Source organism: Dromiciops gliroides, chromosome 4 (genome assembly GCF_019393635.1).
Source record: "Dromiciops gliroides isolate mDroGli1 chromosome 4, mDroGli1.pri, whole genome shotgun sequence".
NCBI classification, from domain to species: domain Eukaryota; kingdom Metazoa; phylum Chordata; class Mammalia; order Microbiotheria; family Microbiotheriidae; genus Dromiciops; species Dromiciops gliroides.
In genome coordinates, this window is record NC_057864.1 from 80,521,143 (window position 1) to 80,543,083 (window position 21,941).

At 37.6% G+C, this 21,941-nt stretch overlaps 1 protein-coding gene across 1 annotated transcript in view; it reads left to right on the forward strand.

Moving 5' to 3' along the window:
- The window catches only part of PLA2G4A (phospholipase A2 group IVA), a 169,588-nt gene that overhangs the window by 7,097 nt on the left and 140,550 nt on the right, over positions 1-21,941 (forward strand). Inside the window, 1 exon segment of the mRNA XM_043999866.1 lies at positions 21,673-21,776. Coding sequence (XP_043855801.1) covers positions 21,744-21,776 — 33 coding nt within the window. The 5' untranslated portion in view covers positions 21,673-21,743.

Sequence of the window (21,941 nt, forward strand, 5' to 3'; positions counted from 1 at the left end):
CAGCCTAATCTCTATCTCTAGTTCTCATCTCTTTTTTGAACGTCTCTAACTTCCTACTTTATTATTCTACTCCAACTTCCTCCTGATTTTACTCTTTTTGTAGGAAGTATTACCATCAACTCAATCTATCACTTTTAAATGTTTTGGGGTCATCTTTAACTATTCCTTTTCCTTTGTCTCAAGTTGTCACCAGTTCTTGTTGATTCCATTGTTACATCCTCTACATCTGTCATGTCTCCCCCCTCCCCTTTTTAGCACTCATTAACAGCTGCCTACACTTTTACCAATTGCATTTGCCAATTTGGCATTTGTTTCCTAACTCATTTTTTTCTACTTTTAATAATCCTTTATTAATATTATTTATGCACAAATCTGGTCATGTTATTTCTTTTTTCCAAAATCTTCAGAAGCTCACTATTGTCTGCCAAATAAGATTCAAACTCCTTTCCCCAATGTTAGAGACCCTCCTTCCTGCCTTCAAAGCCTTACTTTTCTTCTGAGTATTCTATGGTCCAGCTCACCCGATTGATTCTATGTCCTGTGAACACATCCTACACTTTGCCTGCTTAAAAATGCCTTTGTTCATGCCAATTCCTATTTCAGCTGAACCTTCCTTCTCTATTCCTTTTGATATAAAACTTGTCGGAGGGTACATTGATAGAAAATGCTGTCGATCATGTTTATCAACAGAGACATTTAATAACTCATTTATGATATTCTGAGTTTAGTCCCATGGTACACAAAAACCAATGGGCCATAAGCAACATTTATAGAAAACTTAAATAGGTTTTAATCACAAGGCAGAAGGAATATAATGGAATTTTACAGAGCACAGAATGGAAAGGTAGATTTACACATCAAAGAACAGATAGCAGAAAGAGAAGATCTATATCAAGTAAAGTAAGAAACTAGCCAGTCAACACCAGAACTATTGCTTATATCTGAAGCTGGAATTTTTTGAACAGAGTAGGAATTAACTGGATAGCACCAGGACCATAGTTGATGTCTGAGCTTGATTTTGCAGACTATACCTAATTGCATGACTTGCTTTCAAGAGGAAATGGTGGTACTGAAATCAATACTAAAATTTTCTTATGTCATTATCCATTTTTGTAAACACCATTTAAAGGCCATCTCTTGTTCATAAAGATCTTTCCTTCTTGGATTGTAAAATGAGGGAATTGGACTGTATGATTGCTGAGGCCCTTTATGGGTCTAAACCTTTTGAATCTACTTATTACCCAACATGACACCACTTTTTATTTAATATTTTGAAATATAGTATTCTGTATCTCATTCTGCTCTTAGATTTTAAACTTATGGTAACATGGGGACAGAGACCCTGTCTTATATAAATTCTACGTTTCCCCTAGAGGCTAGTACAAGACTTTGAACACAATAACAATAGGTGCTTAATAAATGCTTTTTGACTGACTGGGTTGTGATGTTCAGTAGAAGGAAAACCCACATGGATGAAATTATAGATCCTTTAATTGAGTAAAGAGTTTGGCACTTTACAAAGCATTGTCACAGATATTATCTCATGTAATTATTATTGTAATAATTGTTATCAGGGAAGAAGTAGGCTTAGGTAATGTTATGTCTATTTTATGGACAGTGAAACTGAAACTTAGGAAAGTTGTGATGCCAGAGTGTGGTGTAGCAGAAAGAAGACTGAAGGGGAGCAAGGAGATCCAGGAACTGTGTGACCTTTATATAAAGGAAAACAGTATAAAGGATGTCATCAGAGAAGTGCATGAGTGAAAAAGAACTTTCACAAATATCTCATCTGATCTTATGACACCACTGAATAGAGGTAGAGTTAGGCAATGCCATGCCTGCTTTACAGACAAGTTAGTAACTTTATGTTGTTCAAAGAGGGTAAGAAAACTCCAACTCCGCCCCCCCCCCACACACCCAGGTTGGGTGTATCCTTTGTGGAAAATTCAGGGGAGGACTAAGGTGAGGGTCACAAAGGACAGACACAGGTTGGGAGTCAGAATCATAGGAGGGAATACCCACACTGATGAGATCCCAGATCCCTTTGCGTATTTGAGCAACTTATTAAATAACACTCTGCCTGATTGACAGCTAAATTACTATTATCTATAAAGACAGGGGTTTTATAGTATAATTGAATGACACTTTCAGTTTTAAGGAATCTTAGAAATCATTAAATTGAATAAAGCAAAAGAGTGGTTTTTAAGATTCTTTCCAACTTTCAAATTCTGCGATTCTATGAATTATCCAAAATCATAGGACTGATTAAATCTAGTACTAGAAATCCAAGTTAGCCATTTCAAGTCCCATTCTCATCTTACTACTGTCAAGGTTACTGCCCCTCTATAGCTGAGGACAATGATAATTTACATATTGATCTTAAATTGACGAATGAGACTAAAGACTGCTTTAGGAAAAAAAAATTAGAAGTTCTATTTTATCGTTACCCATTTTTTTTTTCAGAGCAAACAGAGAAATATGGGGAAAGGGTGAGGGGCAGGGAGAGGAAGAGAAGAAGCATTTGTATAACACCTGCAGTGTGCAAGGCACTGAACTAAGGGTTTTATAAATAGTATCTCAGTACTTTTCTTCCTTCTGTAGCAGTACCTTATTCTAAAACCTGCATATCAAATAGTGAGAAAAGTGAGAGATGAAAAGAGAATCTCCAGAAAGAGCCCAGGTCTTACAGATAGCCTTTCTCATCTTCTTGTACTTCATGGACAACAGTCTATTTCTGGGATAAACAAATAGGAACTTCCCTTCTGATTTGTTTTTTAATGGAGTCACAAAAGAGGCAAGAAACCGTTTTAACACTGGTATTGGTGGAAGTGGTGGAGGATATAGATTAAATAGGATTGCTTTGCAATATGGAGAAAGAAGGTTCCGCCAGTGCCTTGGATATAATGCTTTATGTACAGTAGAAGCCTGGCTATAGTTAGCAGATGAGACATTCATCTGCACAAAGCCATATATTTTAATTCGTATGCAAAAATTTAACAAAAATGGAAATGAACTCAAAGGAAAAGAAAAAAAAGATCTTTGGTTCAGCCCAGTTTAGTCAAGTTCCTAAGGAGTGCATCTATTGTTTTGAGCTTGCAAGGTCCTTTTGCTGTTCTTAACAACTTAAATATCTTTTGGGCATGACTAAGGTGTAGTCTACCTTCTCAGTAAAAGATTCCATATTGATTGAATTGTTCTGCTCTTTTGTCTGGATCACTGATTGACAATGATATTAGAACAAGTTGCCTACCACTTTTTGGCAAGCAGACAATAGCTTCAGTAATAGTTCTGTGTGTAGGTTGGACATTTGACAACTCTATGTTCTATTACACCCATACATTCTAGCCCTGCACTGTATTTTAGTGAAGTGAAGGATAAGAAACCTGTAATGTATGTATCTGATTGCTTATTCAAAATATGTACTTTGGGGAGGGGTCCTTATTTGCATTGCAAATGTTGTTCAAAATGACTTTTTGCACAAAAGGGCATTGATGAACCTGAAAGCTTCCAGAAGAGGGTAATCATAGTGTAGAGTCCATAACATACCTAGATCAGCTAACAGTACTGGGCATATTTAACCTGGAGACTAGAAAACTTTGGATTAAATACTAATAGTCTTCCCATATCTGAAAGGCTATCCTGTGGAAAAGGGATCAGATTTGTTCTATCTGGCACCACAGGGCAGAACCAGTAGCCTGGGTGGAGATTACAAAGAGGACAGTTTAGACTTAGTACAGGGGAGTAACAAAACAAAATAAAACAAAACAAAAACTTTCCCAACAATTAGAGCTGTTCAAAAAAGGGAAATTGGCTGCCTCAGGAGACAGTGGCTTCCCCCTCTTTGGAGGTCTGTAAAGCAGGGGAGCCATTTGATTGGCCTGCTGTAGAGCCAGATTCTTTTTTTCAGGTCTAGGTTAGTTTAGATGGTCATTGAGATCCCTTCTAACTGGAGATGATTTGATATTTTACCTGGCATTTTGAATAGAGAGCCCCTCTGAGGCATTTGAGTAAAATACACACGTATGCACACTGTCTACAAGAAGCCTTTCCTGATCCTCTTTACAGCTAGTCCCTTCTTCATGTTGATTATCATGTTGTCTCTTTTACTAGACTGAGGTCCTTGAAGAGCCTGGGTTATATTTTCTTCGTTTATTCCCATTGCTTTGCATGGTGCCTGGAACATAGTAGGCACCTAATACATGCTTATTGACTGGCAGAATGACCCCCATATACCCACCAATTATATGTAACTTTTCAGGAAGTTTAATAGAGCCAAGCAAGCCCTAAGTAGAATTGCTTGATTTGGGAAGACAGTGATAATTATGGTGATTACTGTTGCTTATGTGTATGCATGGAACTGAAAACCCCTTTGTGAGATAGTGAAGAGGCTTTTCCATCCCATACTATGCTCACAACAGTGCTTTGATTTGAAGGTGGAGATCCTGTGGTTGTTTTTGGCTGTCCCTTTAAAGCTTTCAGTCTATCTTTTGGCTTAAGGCTTTTGTTTTAACAAAGGTTTTGTTGTTGTTGTTATTTATTTATTTTTTTCAGTCACATCTGGCTTTGTGACCCTATTTGGAGTTTTCTTGGCAAAGGTATTGGAGTGGCTGGCCATTTCCTACAACTCATTTTATAGATGAGGGAACTGAGGTAATCATGGTTAAAGTGATTTGCATCTGAGGCTAGATTTGAACTCAGGAAGATGGATCTTCTAGGCCTGACACTCTTATCTACTGGACCATCTAGCTGCCTTTAACAAAGGTTACCAGGACTTTGGCAATATCCCTGATAGGGAAAAAGAAAAAAGAAAAAAGAAAAAAAAGATAATATCTATTTCCTGACCAAAACCAAAAGCTAAGTTTGTGCCAAACCCTCCCTGCATGAGCCAGCCTCAATGGGAGGTACCAGGTTAAAACTATGTTCCCACTTTGAGTCATTGGATATTTATTTTCCTCAGACGCCAAATAACTCACTCTCGGCCAAGTTGTCTTGCTGAATATGGCCATGCCGTCTCATTGATGCCGTTACCACTTCACATGGACAAATAATTTTCTGAAATTTAGTCATGAGGGATTAAAGCTAAATGGAACATTAGAAATCTTTCAGTTAAGATTCCTACTTTTATAGATGAGAAAGCTGAGGCCCAGAATGAGCATATGTTTTACCTAAGGTTTCACAGCTCCCTAGGGAAACAATCGACTAGAAGTCAGACTTCCTGTTCTCCCAGACCAATGATCTTTCCAGCACATAAGGCTTTAATCATGAAGTATTATTTCATGTTACCATATGCCTTGTGCTGTGGTCCTATGGGGTTGGGCAGACTACAACCCAAGGGCCAAATCTTCCACAGGCCTATTTTAGTATGGCCTGTGAGCTAAGAATGATTTTGATATTTTAAGAAAAAATTTTACTATATTTTAAAATATTGTAAAAAACCCCTTTTCTTTAGCTAGGTGATCATACAGACACAGTGGACGGTTTTTTGTTGACCTCTGATTGTAAACTCCTTGAAGGCAGGGGCTGTTTTGTGTATACCCATGCCTTTCCAGAACCCAGTAGAGTTCATGGCACATAGAAAGTGCTTAAGAAATGACTGTTGGGGCAGCTGGGTGGCGCAGTGGATAGAGCACCGGCCCTGGAGTCAGGAGGACCTGAGTTTGGGTCCGGCCTCAGACACTTAACATTTACTAGCTGTGTGACCCTGGGCAAGTCACTGAACCCCAATTGCCTCAGCAAAAAAAAAAAAAAAAAAAGAAATGACTGTTAAGTAGTTGACTGTTACCTTGTTGTTATTGTTCAACTATGCCTGACTCTTCAGTGACCTCCATTTGAGGTTTGCTTGGCTTGTAACAGAAGCATTTTACAATGTCGGGGTAGAAGAGTAACCACCACACTCGCTGGAAACCAGCTCTCCCCTGCCCCCCAAACCCATAATGGTTAGAAACAATGGACAGAAGTATGCGGAGCAAGGCACTGGATAAGATTTCACATAAATATAACAGTATTGCAAGAAAACATGTTGACAAAGGTGACGTGTCAAACAGCTAAGGCTGCCCTGGGACAGCACCCATGTAAACTAGAAAGAAGTGATATAGAATTGTTTCATTTTCCTTCAGATTCACTTGAAAGCATAAAAAATGGAAGTGAACTCTAGACCAGAAAGAGTAAACAGATGGCTAAGGAACTTGGTGGGGTGGGGGGGAAAGGTTGGTAGGGAAGTGGATAGAGAGGGGAAAGGTTTTCCTGGAAAGAGTAAAAGTGCCTATGTTCTACAGGGTCACGAGGTACTGCTCCTAGAGAAGCCACCCACATAGAAGGGTGCAGGAATTAGGGGGTAAAAAAGGAGCTCTGCTGTTTGATCCAGGGAATTTCCCTAACAGAATGGCAGGGTTATCAGCATCATATACAGATAATGTAGAATGTGGTAGAATATCTTCTCCTGGACATATTTCTCAAAAAGCATATTCCCTGCTAAAATGATAAAAGAAAAGAAACAAAAATTTTATTAAATGCTTATTATGAGCAAGGGACTGTATTAAGCACCATGAGAATATCCTATCTCTAATATTCCTGTTGGAGAGAGAAGATACTTTATCACTTAAACTGGAATTATCATGTAGGGATACTGATGAGTGGCCAACGTGTTTCATTGTCCATTTGTTGGCATTGTCCAATGTTCTAGAAATGAAGTAGATCCAGCAAGTTATGTTTCTGTAACAGCCTTTGTCAAGGTAATTGGTCATCCACAAAGATCCTGGGGGGTCGTAGTTCTTCCCAGTTTGAGAAGAGAGGAAGCTAACCTGAGATTATTCCTGGAGGATAGAAAATTTTCACATATATCTGGAGTTTTGAGAGGCTGTTACGCTTTCATGCTTTCCATTAACCTGTGATCTCACCTATGTGGGTCTTCCTTCCTCTGAGGGAGAACCTACAATCATTCTTCCCCATCCTGTGTTACTGACTCATGTCCTTTTGTTATCATAAATTTTCCACTTGGGGTCTACCCAACTTGCTCAGGACCTTTCTCTGGTTCTCTTGGCATTTTCTGGATACCAGGGAAGTACACAGGCTGTCCATGAGTTATCCTTAGCACAGAGGGTGCCCAACCTGGGGAGGAGTTTTTAGGAACACATGGCAAGTCATATAGGATAAGAAAATGTGAATGATTTATTATCATTGAATGGAGAGTCCATTTCAATGTGATCACAAATCCACTGAAATATTGAAGTTGGAGAGATAAGAAAGAGACCTGAAAAAATAAATAATAGTGCTGGATAAATAGCAGGTGCTTAATGTTTGTTGAATGAATATGAGACTCAGATTATAGTTTATAATGATTAAAGAAGTATTCCTAAGTAGTATATGATTAAGCGCCAGTTGAAGATATTGAAAAATACTGTCAGAGGGGCAGCTAGGTGGTGCAGTGGATAGAGCATAGGCCCTGGAGTCAGGAGGACCTGAGTTCAGATCCGGCCTCAGGCACTTGACACTTGCTGGCTGTGTGACCCTGGGCAAGTCACTTAACCCCAATTGCCTCACAAAAAAAAAAAGAAAGAAAGACAAAAAGAAAAGCATTGTCAGAGTTTAGAAGGAGTGTAATGCTAAGGTTGTTTTTTTTTTTTTTAAAGGTTGGGGATTCATAGAAAAGATACTGGATAAAGATGAGTGAAAGAGTGGATAGGGTTTGGGTAGGTAGAGAATAAGGGAATATCTACTGCATTTTAGAGGAACAGTGTAAGAGTGCAGAGGCCCCAAAACTTTTTAAGTGTTTTATAGAAAATATTTTATGTGAAGCTATTGGAGGATCAATGGAGAAGAAATTATTACTCTTAAAAACCAAACAGACTTCTAACACAGGAAAGAGCCTGAGAACATTTCTTCCTCCTGACAGGATTAGAGATGGCTGACGACTACTTTTTTGTTTAAAGGCCTCTACAAGCCTTCTACCACTTAACTGGAAAATCCGTTCCAGAATGTAGTAACCTCCACTATTTGTGTGTTCTTGCTTTTTAAATAATGTAAATTTATACGTCACATCCAAAACCCTTAAAATATTCCTCTTAAAAATTTCCTAATGGTTATGCTGAACAGCTGGTTATCTTCCTTGGAATGATAATTGTCCGCATACTTTAAGAGGATGTCTATTTTACTATCTGTCATATTTTTTGGCCCCACATATAAAAAGTCCCAACTCCTTTAGAGGTACTATTCCCATGAGAGCACTTAAAATTTTATTATTGATGTAGTCTTAGGATCATAGAATTGGAGCTGCAAGAGACCTTAGAAGATATCAAGGTAAGGGGGCAGCTAGGTGGCTCAGTGGATAAAGCACTGGCCTTGGATTCAGGAGGACCTGAGTTCAAAGCCAGCCTCAGACACTTGACACTTAACTAGCTGTGTGACCCTGGGAAAGTCACTTAACCCTCATTGCCCTGCAAAAACAAAAAACAAAAACAAAAGAAGATATCAAGGTGAATCCCCTCATTTTACAGATGAGGGAACTGAGGCCCAGGTTAAGTGATTGGTTCTTGTCCAGTCAAGTTGGGCATAGGAAAGTGGAGATTTATATTCAGATCTTTTATTCCCAATACCAGCACCACTTTCCACCATGGCCTGTGAGGCCTCTATCACAAATGTAACTAACAAAGGAATGAAATATCTTCACTCAAGGAGATTCATGATGTTCTTGTGCCCTGAGCTCATTGTGTAGGATATATGTATTCTCACTTGCTGCTTTTCCCTCAAGAGAAATACCATTCCATAACGGTGAATTCCAGGCTTTGTTATCTTTTTTTTTTTTTAAAGAACACAAAAAATGGGGTGGCAAGGTGGGGCAGTGGATAGAGCTCTGGGCCTGGAGTCAGGAAGACCTGATTTCAGATTTGAACTCGGACACTTACTAGCTGTGTGAACCTTGGGCAAGTCACTTAACATTTTGTTTGCCTCAATTTCCTCTTCTGTAAAGAGGAGATAATAACAGCCTACCTCCCAAGCTTCTTATGATGACAAAAAGAGATAATAATTTTATAGTGCTTGGCATATCTTAAGTGCTATATAAATGTTAGCTGTGATCATCATTACTACTGTGATTATGATATTTCATTTTTCTTTTATTTCAGTGTATTATGCTGTTCTACCTGGAACATTTTGTTAAACTGAAGTCTATTTTCTGTTAATATTAACTTTACCTGACTATAAAAGGCTGACTCATAGAATGATAATATTATGGGAAGACTTTTGACATTCCTGAGATAAGAAACCAAATGAGAGGAAAAGGGGAATACAGTATCTTTATTTTCCCCTATCCCCAAATATTTTGAGGAAGGTTCCCCTATAGGTATGTAAATCTCCTTCTCAGTCACCCCATTGTGAACCCTTTAAATATAATTTAATCTGTAATTTGACTTAGCTTATGTATAGGCTCTATTTAACTAGAGTTATTCCTTTAGGGGTATGCATGTGAAATTATGATTGTGTTTAAAGAAGTTTGTTTAATTTTCTTGACATTGAAGGAAGCATGATATAATGAATCTACTTGACTAGGCCTGTGTGGCCTTTAAAGCCTAAGGCCATAAAGATTGTTATATGTTAAAATTTTTTTTCTTGGTCCCTCTGATATATTTTTCTTTATAAGGGCAGAAAATCTAATTGTAGTCCAGGGTTATTTTTTTGAATCCTGAACATGTGCTTAAGTATAATAAAACCAAGGTCTGTACCTAAATAATGTTTGTGTTGTGGTAGATTTATTTCATCAGCAGTAATCTACCATATGTACTCAAAGAGGAGATATCTTTCTCATTACACTATTATTATTATTGTTGTTGTTAAATGGCACCGAATAAAAGCAATGATAATGATGTAGTTTAATGGAATGTTTTGAAAATACAGTTAGAAAATATTTCAGAGATGTTATTAATATCTTTAGGTTCACTGGTCAATGGAGCTAAGGTTGAAGTAGCGTGTACTCAGGGAGAGAAATCCTTTTGTATGTTTGCCACTCCCCCCCACCCCATCCCTATGACATAGCAACAACAAATGGGCATTTCTACCTTTGGGAGTTCCAATTTAATTTATTTTGTATTAATTAAGCACAGGGATAAGGGGGCAGTTTATGCAAAGGGAAAGAGATTGAATGCAACAAGGAATGGCAATTAAGAAGGCCAGTTTGTGCATAAAGGAGAGTCACATGAAAAGGACCTAGAAAGAATAAACTCCTCCAGGGATTGTTCGTTTTTGGATTTTGTATCCCCAGGTGTTTAACACAATGTAATTGGTATAGAGAACTAACAGATGAGGAAACTACCTCAAACAACGCAGTTCAGTACTTCTATGCAACTCAGTCAGAGAGAGTTGCTTAGCTTTGAGAGCGAGTGGGATGGGAAATACACCCACCGACTTGATAATCGAGACTCGAGGAGAAAGGAGGTCAAAGCACAGATTTTATTTCTTTCGAAAGAAAGGTGGACCACACTCACTGGGGCAGCCAGAAGGTGTGACACACCAGAGATAAAGAACCAAGCAGTTTTTATACCCTTTACAGACATCTATTTTAAGCAGGATGCTGTATTAGGTTGAAACTATATGTTCAGCGATAAATCTTTCTCCTAGGTCAGAGTGCTCCGACCTAAGGGGTCCAGCCATAGATTATTTTGCAACTTATCCTAAATTTCCTGTTTCAGCAAACATTCTGTCATGTCTGCATAATGTCTTTGTGCAGACCCCAGTATGAGGCAACTTTCAAGCTGATATGCCTATATTTAGCAGGGAGATAGTAGCTTCCTGTTCTTTTTGAGCTAGAGAGAGAGAGAGAGAGAGAGAGAGAGAGAGAGAGAGAGAGAGAGAGAGAGGAGCCTCTAAGACCTTGAGATCTGATCACTAGACTGAGGGAGGAGCATATCCCTATATCCCTCTCAAGAGGTTCAGCGATTTGCTGAGGGTCACACAACCAGCATATGTGAGGGGTGGGACATAACTTGTATACCTGACTACAAGGGTGGCTGTCTTTTCTACTATGTTGGATTGTGAAGGGATTTAAATGCCAAAAGGAAAAAAAAGAATTTGTATCTTATTCTAGAGTTAATAATGTGAACTATAATTTCCTAAGCAGGTTATAATCCAAGTGGGAGGTAATGAGGGTTTGAACTACTAGGGTTATAGCTGTGTGAGCAGAAAGAAGGGTATGGATGTGAGAGATGTTGTAAAGTATAACTGATGTGACTTGATGAATGGATATGGGTGGGGAGAGTGAAGATTTGAGGATGACTTTTTGGTTATGGACTTGAATGACTAGAAGTACAGTGATGATTTTAACAAAATAAAGAAACTAAGAAGACAGGCGACTTGGGCAGGAAACACAATGAGTTCAGGCATTTAACATCAGACATAAAGATATCTTTTGTTATTTGACATTGAAATGAATTTTCTATCCTTTCAAGAACTTCATTCTTGCAGATCCTTGAAAAGAATTACAGAATCATAGACTTTCAATGGGAAGGGACCCACCCCAGTGGCCACCTAGTTGAACCCAGAACCAGTTCTTCCTCCCTAAATGTACTTGAGATTGACTAGTCTTTGCTTTAAGACCTCTCCTCAACCTTCCCCATCCCTCTAGTAAAGAGGAATGGACCACCTCTCAAGTGAGTCCGTTCTTGAAAAGCTGGAATGGTTAGAAGGTCTTTCATTCTACCAAACCTGAATATGTTTCTTTGCAACTTTTATCCATTGTTCCTAAGAATGAGACTTGGGATCAAGGCCAAGGCTTTAATATTCAGTTCATAACATGACTCCTAATTACATGAGAGTTTTGATGGCCAAAAACACACTTACTTGCAATTTCTCACAACCTCATAATAGAGAATGCCAAACCTGAATTCCTGATCTCTTTCATAATTTAAGTCGCTCAGAAGACAAGAACTATATTCAGTATTATTCCAAAATTTTGTCAGTCTTGTGGGTTATAGAGTCTAGTCTCTTTCCCACAAACCATTTACACTACTCTTCCCACTTTTTTTGGGGGGAGGGTAGTTTCAATTTACCCTCCTCTTTGTGAATGGTTAATAGAATAGATACTTCTATTCTAATATACAGAGAGTTATAGTAGTTAAATGATGCCTGGTAACCCTGGGCCAGCGTAGAAATAATTCTTTAAAAGAATTAAATGGCTTCCATAAAGCCATCTGGGACATCTTCAAAGCCTTGGCTGACTGTCTTTTCTGGAGGCCTTCACTTAAATGATTACCTCAAGTATGTGTATGTGAGAGAGAAAGGCAGTAATTAAAGAATGGAGCCATTTCTTCCCTTCCCTTCCTCTCATCCCAACCAGAACAGCACACAAGTATTCCCTAGGGAGGGTATTGGTGAAATTTCAGGCCAGCTGACGGGAAAGAGAAGAGTCAAGTATTTGTGAGGATGAAAAACTTTATATACTTTTGAATTGGATGATATCAGGGAACATTATTTTTTTTTTCCTTTCTAGAAACCTTCCATTCATTTATTTCAGTCATTTCTAATTTCTAACTATATTTATTTTCCACAGTTGGCTAGTAGCTTTTAGTAACAGGGTGTATAGCATAACAATTGTTAAGGGCTAAAATTCTAGCTAGTCTGTCTAAAATATCTAATGAGTGGTCGCCAATAAATTATAAGCTTTAGCAAGAGTTAGACCTTTAAGCGTTTATTAAGGAAAACAAGAATTTGGTAAAGAGAGAGAGAAAGGCCTAGATTCCTATCTATTAAAGGGAGAGCACATTTCTAGCTCCGCTCTCCACCAGAGTCCAAAGGAAAGAGAGTGAGACTGAGCGCCAGTCTCTTCCTTCCTCCTCCCACTAGCCCGCGTCAGGAAGTGACGCCAAAGAAAAGACTCCTGGTCTTGCCCTCAAAGACCTTCGCTTCATGGGCAGAACTCTTCTACAGTTAGTATCCAGCAGGTGGCGTTATTCCAATCGTTACACAATCTAATTTAATTACTCAGCAAGCAATATTCTTTTATTATATCTTAGAAAATACACATATTTTGGACCACTTGTAAGCATTTAGTTTGTAGCTCTAAGGAAAAAAGGATATATATTTTTGTAATACTACTAGAAAACACAACACTTTGTGAAATAGATGACGGCATAGATTTATTCGTTAGCAATAAAGAAACTTGATATCTGGCCAGGTTCGATAAAAGATTCTTACATGTATGGGATTATTGCCTGGATGTTATATTTGTCTAATATATAAAACGAGCCCAATATAGACATGAATGCTGAAAGATTTGACAAGGGATAAGGTAGGACTTGTCATACTAGTGATGAGATAGTTGTCATCTTATTTGTTGGCCTTCATTATTGTCTCCTAGATCCTTTTGTTAGCTAGCATTTATATAGTACTGTGAGGTTTGCAGAATCGTTTATTATCTCATTTCATTCTCATCACAATTCTAGGATGTAGGTGCTGTCATTAGTCCCACTTTACAGACGAGAAAAACAGGGATTCAGTGATTTGCCCAGGATCACACAGCCAGTAAGTGTCTGATGCCAGATTTGAACTCAGGTCTTCCTGCTTCCAGGTCCAGAGCTCTATTTGATACAAAAATAGGCTTTGGAAAAATGAAACTACTCTTCCATTTATAATTCTGTTCTTAGTTATATCTATTTTCTTGGTGATTTGAATATTCTCTCCAATGGTGCAGATCGTAGTTCATCCCTGCCTTATCATCTTGTGCATTTCTTGTCTATGTCTCCCAATGTGATGAGAGCCTTCAAGAGCTCTTGAGATTATGCAGGTACCTCTGGAATAAATAGGTAGTCCATCTTATATACACCTCTTGTTATGTGATCACTCTGCCTCCTTTTGGGGGGGGGTCACGCCTTTCTCTGATGACATCATTTACATTATTTCTCCTGCATAAATGTTAAGAATATGTTGCAAACATGCATGCACACCACATGCAGAGCTCTGAATGCATTCTGAGTGACTCTAAGCTTTCACATAGCTCCAGAAGCTAAGGTATTCCATGACAAATAGCCACGCAGTATCTCTGAAGGAATACTGATCCTGGAAGTTGGTTTTTATTTTAAGGAGAAGCAGAGGGTCATTAAAAGCACTTCACAATTTACAAAAAAGTGGTCCATTATGTTCTCCTCCTATTCAATTTAGGACCCATTTCATTATTCTTGCATGATATTTGTTCTAGATAGGTGTATTAATGGGTAAGGTCTATTAAATGTCATATTGTAGTTTGGCTTTGTAATTTTAGAATTTTAAAGTCAGAAGGAAGCATCTATTCTTTAACTTCTCTAATGCACAAACCCCTTTTACAACAGTGTAGTACCATAGAACAACTGCTGGATTTGGAGTCATAGGATGTGTGTTCAAGTACTGATTCTGCTATTTATTACCTGTGTTATCATGAGCAAGTCACTTCATTTCTCTAGGCCTCAGTTTCCTCAAAGATGAAATGAGGCCATTTAACAAAATGACCTAAAAGTCCCTTCCATCTCCAATTCTATGACCTTACAGACATACATAATAGTCGTGCAGACTTTATATGTCTCCAATGATAGAAAATTTATTTGGCCCCATTTCATTTTTGGATGCCTCCTGTTGTGAAAAATGTCTTTCCTCCCTCAACCTTAAAAGGAACAGTAGAAAGAGAAGTTCATTCCTCAGCACCTTCTTCAGCACTTTTGTGCCCCATTGGATGCATAGAATTTTTCTGATGATGTTCTAGAACAGTCTTTTTAATAGTATAAACTATTTAGCAACTACCAAAATATTTTTGATAGTGTTATGCAGGGTCTTAAAAACAAAACCAAAAAAAACAAAACACCTAATAATCTATATTCCATCTTAGATAAGGTGCTATAAAAATTAAGTAAATGAAGCATACTTTTCCCACTAAACCCAACAAAGATGACTTTGTTCAATTTGATTCTGATTATTAATATCAACTTAGGCATTGTGAGATTTAAAATTGGATATTAGATCATAAATCTCCCCTACTTTTAGGGTGACATGTGGTTCTTTACTCTGGGGAGGTGAATGGACTGGTACAAGGGCATTCAAAAAATCTGGATCTGGGAATATATGGCTTTCATTATCTATGTTCCATTCCTCCCCAAGACCCCGTCAATCCTGTGCCCTCCTCTGAGAGGGACCTTGGTTACCATTATTCTGGTACTGCCTTTCTGTATTCCTCTGAAAAGATCTATTTCTATTTTGATTTCACCTGTAATTAGAATTAGAATTTCTTCTCCAAGTCCTACATTCTCTCAATTCATGCCCCTCCTTACGACAGTAACAACACACCTTAGTGTCCTTGTTCTGGTGTTCACATGGCTGAACACCCTTTTGGGGAGGAGACCAACAGTCCGCCTGCTGCGCATGTCAGACTGCCTGCTACGCACTCGACTTCCGGGGTGTGAGCTTAAAAGACAAGGAGAGAACGGAAGTGGGGGCTTTTTCCTGCTCTGCTGGTCTTCTGACTGCACTGCACAGATGGTCTCTCTCTCTCTCTCTCTCTCTCTCTCTCTCTCTCTCTCTCTCTCTCCAAAGGTGGCCTTCGGTTTTGGTGAGTTTTTTATAAGGAATATAGACTAAGCTTAGACTTAAGACGATTTGTATTGTGTTTCTACTTTCCTATCCTTCTAATCAACATCACCTTGTGACTACCATAACAATAAAAAGTCTATCTAGAAAACCAAAAGCTTCTTCCATTTACTAGTCTGGGAGATAAATTAAGGGAAAGGTTAAGTAGGGGAGATTTATGATCTAATATCCAATTTTAAATCTCACAGCATAAAACAGGGAAAGGTGTGTTTGCCAATTTTTTTTGCCATTGTCTTGGAGGCTGGGTAGTGTGGAGTCCAAATGGAAGAGAGATTCCATAGAGGTGTCAAATATGAACAAAGTCTGAAACATCCTGTTCATCATTTCTTACAGTCCACTCTATCAGCCAGTACCAGATTCTTTTCCTCTTTACTGTTTTGTAGTATAGTTTGAAATCTGGAATTGCTAAGCCACTTTCAAGCTCTGAAAGGCTTTCATTTCATGATAAATTCAGGATAGCCATTTGTTGCAAATAGGGGGGAAAAGAATATAATGAGCTAGGATCATATACTGGAAAGAAATTCATCTAGAGGTTGGAGACCTCCACTTTGATTTCAAACATGCTGCTAAATAATTGTGGGACTTTTGACAAGTCACTTCATTAGACTGTGAGCTCCTCAAGGGCAGGGCCTAAGTCTCTTGTTCTTCCAGCTGAATTGTGTTATTATTTTTATAGCTCTATAAAATAAATCTTTGGTAGCTTGTTATGGCACTGAATAAGTACATTAACTTAGATAGAATTATCACTTTTATTATGTTGGCTTGGCCTGCCCATGAGCAATTAATATTTTCCCAAATGTTTAGGTCTGTCTTTGTGTGAAAAATATTTTATAACTGTGGTCATATAATCTCAGGGTTTATCTTGGTAGGTAGACTCCCTAGTATTTTACATTGTATAAAGTTATTTTAAATGGAATTTCTCTCTGGCTGCTGGACTTTGTTGGTAATATATAGAAATGCTGGTGATTTATGTGGGTATATTTTATATCCTTCAACTTTGCTGAAGTTGTTAATTGTTTCAACTAATTTTTTACTTGATTCTCTAAGGTGAAGCTTCTTAAACTGTAGGTTGCAACCCCATATAGGGTCACATAACTGAATGTGGGGGACATGAAAAATTTGGCAACAGCAAAAAGGTTATGTATACCTATTTTATATACCAAGGATCATATAAAACTTTTGCAGGTGAAAAGGGATCAAGAGTGGAAAAATTTAAGAAGCCCTGCTCTGGGGTTCTTGAAGTATAGGATCATATCATCTGCAAAGGGTGATTTGTTTCATCACTATCTATTTTTATTCCTTAAGTTTCTTTTTCTTGTCATTGCTAAAGTTGGCATTTAGAGAAATTTAGAGAAATGGTACAGAGGTACCATTTCTAGCATTTCTCCAATGAGAAATTAGCAGCTGTAAGCACTGTCTCTGTTTTAATCAATAAGGATGAATAGAAAGTAGGGCATATGGTGAAGAGGAAACAGTTGTTTACACCACACACTCCTGTTTAATCAGTGACACTCTATACTATACCTTGTCAAATGTAGATTTCTTGGAATACATTTGGAAATATATTTCTGTCAGAGTGGGAAGCATTAGGCTCAATTCCATCTATCCATTGCTGTGCATAAAAGGATACTATGTTAAAAAACGAGGGATGAGGGATGTTTTGCTTGTGAAGACTGAATGAATGATGCAGGATGTCAGTGCCTTTTTGTCACAAATCCGTTTTCAGCAAGACATCATATGCTAATTCTGTTACCATTGTCTGATGTTCAAAAGAATAACACTCCCCTCTAATACAGTTTCACTGAGGAATGGATTTCTTTTTAAAAATTTTATTTCATTCTGAACTTTAAAAGCATCAAATAAAATTGAAATTTTTATATATACAGTGGAACAGAAATGGAGGGTGACTCATGAAACTGCAGATCATTTTTAGGTACAGCTCTCTTTTCAGGAATAGAATGCCAGGCTCTTTTCCAATACTGGATGCCGATTGTAGGGCTCACAAGTATTGTGATGTGTAAGCTGTTTAGTGAGTATAGTTGGCAAGGTTCACTCCCATCAAATCAGGGAAAACTTCCCTTTAGGGTAAAATTGACCACAGCTTCTTACAGAAGTGATTTGGCTCTGGCATTGTTATTAGCACGGAACTTCAGAGTTGGAAACAACTTGTCAGAAGTCCTGTACTTCAACTCACATCTGAACAAGAAATTTGTCTACATACAGGGGTGTACTGGAACCAGTTCCAATGGGCTTACTGAGAGCCAACCATTCAATTTTTGGTGTGAACATTTATACCTTGGACAAGTCAGAAAACGTTAGGAAGCAGAGCTTGATTTATTGATATGTTGATTGTTTAGATTTGAGAAAACGATGGAGAAAATGTTAATAATGCAGATTAAATTTAAGTGTGCTGTGGGTACATTTTTTTTCCCCAGAGAGCTGGTTGTTATTATTATACATATACCAGCACACCACTGAATCATCGTACCTAGGTCATCCAGCCTTTGTTTTTTTTTTTTTTGCGTGCGCGTGCACGCACGCACGTGTTTGTGTATGTGTGTGTTTGTGTGTGTGTGTGTTTTGAGGCAATTGGGGTTAAGTGACTTGCCCAGGGTCACACAGCCAGTAAATGTTAAGTGTCTGAGGCCGGATTTGAACTCAGGTATTCCTGACTCCAGGTCCGGTGCTCTATCCACTGCACCATCTAGCTGCCCCCCAGCCTTTGTTTTTAAGGCTTCTGGGGTTGCACATTTTGCTTTTGGATAGCACTAATTATGAGGAATTTTTTCCTTTCATCAAACCTAAATCTACCTCTGCCACTTTCAGTTAGTACTCCCTAGTTCCTCTAGCTGGGCCAAATAGAACAGGGCTAATTTCTTTTTCATTTTTCAGTCCTTTGATTCTCCCCCAGCCCCTGCCCTGGATTTCAGTTTGTCTCTTCTCTTTTTTTTTCTTTTAGTCTGTCTCTTTTCTAATACATCCTTCACACAGTTGTCAAAATAATCTTCCTAAAGCATAGATCTGATCAAACCGCTCCTCTGCTCAAAATTCTCTGGCTTTCTCTCTGTGAATCTAGACTAAAACATATCCTCTTCAGCTGAGCTGTCAAAGCCTCTGGCATTTGGGCTCTAGCCTTTTCTTCTTTCATGTTACTCCCTTCCATGCATTCTGCCTTGTAATCAAATTATCATTATCGCTCTTCCCTCAATAAACTATTCTGTCTCCCACCTGGGTGCCTTTATATAGGCTGCCCCCTCCCCATCTGGGATGCACTTTTTCTTGCTTCCTCTTCTTCACATCTTCAAGGATCATCCAAGTGCTGAGAAGCCTTTTATTTTCTTCAAATGATGTGACTCCTTGTGGATCCTATAGTAGAGGGGATCTTAACCTGAGGTCCATAGATAGATTTCAAGGGTGGGCTTTGTAAATTTAGAAAAGAAAACAAATTATATTTTTGATTTCACTAACCTCTAATTGAAATTTAGACTTCTTTCAATTGTTAAAAAAAAACAAAACTTTTTTTTGTTTTGTTTTCTCCTTAAGAAGTCCATAAGCTTCATCAGAAGGCAGAAAGATGAAATGAGTGTCTGATTCAGAGTCAGGAACACCTGGATCCCTATACCACCTCAGGCACTAATTAGCTGTATGACCTTTAACCTCTTCAAGATTCTTTTTCCTCATCTATAGAAGAGGAATAATCTATGATACCTATCTCACAGGGTTCTTATAAGAATCAAAAGATTCAATTAATCAGTGTGGAGTATTTTACAAATCTGAAGGTTCTTTTTCTCTATCTCTCATAAATATACACACACACATATATGTATACATATATATATACATATGCACATATTATTTTTATTATATATGCTCACATCTAATTGCTACTGTTGTTAACAACGTAGGACTTGGAGTCAGGAAGATCTGAATTGAAATCCACCCTGAGACATTTACTAGCTGTGTGACCCTGGGCAAGTCACTTAAGCTCTGTTTGCCTCTCTTTCTTCAACTATAAAATGGAGATAATAACAGCACCTACTTCACAAGGTTGTTGAGAGGATTGTGAGGTGATATTTGTAAAATCTGTCACAAACTATAAAATGCTATGTAAATTCCAGCAATTAATACATTTTATTTATTTATCTATTCATCTATTTATTTATTCATTTACTATGCCACCTACTTCCCCAGCCCATACTTTCAATGATATTTATCACAACCCCTCTATGCCTGTTCATCCTGTTTTTAAGCTCATTTCCTCAAAGATCTAGAACTGGAAAGGACTTCAGAGAGCATCTAGTCTAATCTGCTCATTTTTCATATGATGAAACTGAGGCCTGGAGAAGTTAAGTGACTTATACAACTCTTGTCCTTGTCCTTGTCCTTTCACAAGATGAGCCAGGTGTCTTATTTTCTTTCTCCTGGTACAAAACAAATCCTTGTTGAATTAAATTGTTTAATTATAATATTCCAAACCAGAATCCCAAAGATCATTTTCTTAGGGTAAGACTAAACATATTTTTTTTGGTGCTGTCATGTAAATATATATTTAGAATAACCTCCTCCCCTGAATTTAAGAAGTTTAGATTTTAACTAGATTGAAAAAAAATGAGACAGCATATTGGTCTTTAAAAATTCATTTTTTCCTACATATTTCCAAAATGAACACCAATTTTTAGGAATAATATTGTAAATGTGAATAAGGAAGTCTTTTGAAAGATGTTGCAAAAACGGGTATAACCTAACAGGGTATCATAACAGAAACCATTACAAAACTGTTTCTTAGAAACGAAAGGGCTATTCATTCTCTGTAGGCAAGGCCCTGACTCCAAGGCTGTGTTTTCCTTGACAAGTTTAGAATGTTATTAGCAGAGAAGCTCAGGGTACAAAGAAGCCCATTCAGTTTTAGAGGCTCTTTAGACAGTGTGGGAGCAACCAAGAAAAACAGTAAGATTGTAGTACTGTTTGATGCAGGCAAACAAAAACAAAAACAAAATTCCTTGAAGTGAGCACAATATTGCTTTTAAACTTTCTATTAAAGGACTGATATGAATATAAAGTCCAAATTGAATTTGATTATCAAAGCCAAATAAAGCATTTTCATATTCACATTAGCATATGTCTGAAAAAGAGAAATTGTCCTTGTTCATTATTCAAGGGACAGACTAAGACTTTTTTATTTCATTTTTATACCATGCAACGTTATATTAATTTTGATTATTATTATTGTTGTTTACAGCTTATAGTTATTTGATGCTTTGCAAATATTAAATGCTGGACATACCTTATTTTATTTAATTATAACTGTACATCCTTGAGCTAATCCTCATCTGAAAGTCAAAGAAACCAAAGATCAGGGAGGTTCCCTGACTTCCCTTAGGTCACAGAACTAGAAAGTGATAGAATTGTCATTTGGATCAAAGTTTTCTCTCTCCAATTTCTTTGCTTTTTCCACGTACCAAGATGCTAAAAGGAGGCTTTTAAAAAAAACAAAAACAACATGTAGGAAGTGCAAATGAAAGGTCCTGGGACTCCTACATCAGTGATTTTTTATAGAATTAACTTAAATAAATGTAGTAACTTAATAGTGTTGTTGGTAATTTACCCTTTTCCCTCTCCCAGATTAGTGACTAAAATTATTACACATGAATAAGTTAACACCTAGTGACTTAAAGTCTACTTTTATTGCCTGAACCATTCATTTATTATTATCCTAAATTTGGAACTTTGTGAAACAAAAACTTCAATAATCCTAGCTTCCATTTATTAGCTTTGCATTGGGATCAGGATGACCTAAATTTTTATTATACCTCTAGCTGTGTGACCCTAGGTAAGTCCTTTAACCTCTTTCATCCTTAATTGTGTGAAGATCAAGTGAGACAATAACTGTAAAGCACTTAGCACAATGCTCAGCACATAGTAAGCACTATACGTGTTCAATATTATTATTGTTGTTGTTACTTGACCTTGAACCTCAGTTTCCTCATCTTTAAAATGTGTAGATTGGAGTAGATGGTCTCTAGAGTCGCTACCAGCCCCAAATCTATAACCCTCTAATGATGATTGCTTATTTTGCAGGATTCAAAGAAGCTCTAGTCCTGAGAAGGAACTCCGAAGTGAAAAAAAAGTCGGCTGTAATTGAGACCATAATGTCCTGCATAGATCCCTATCAATACATTATAGTAAGTTGTTTTCCCTCAGCATTGGCTTTAAAAAAAATAATCACTGGATGGGTGTTAAAGGCATTGCCAGGCCGAAGTGTTTTGCAATGCAAAATGAAACATCTCAAAGGAGATGTTTGTGCAATTTATGAATGAACATGACCTACTTGGTATTTTTCAGTGAGG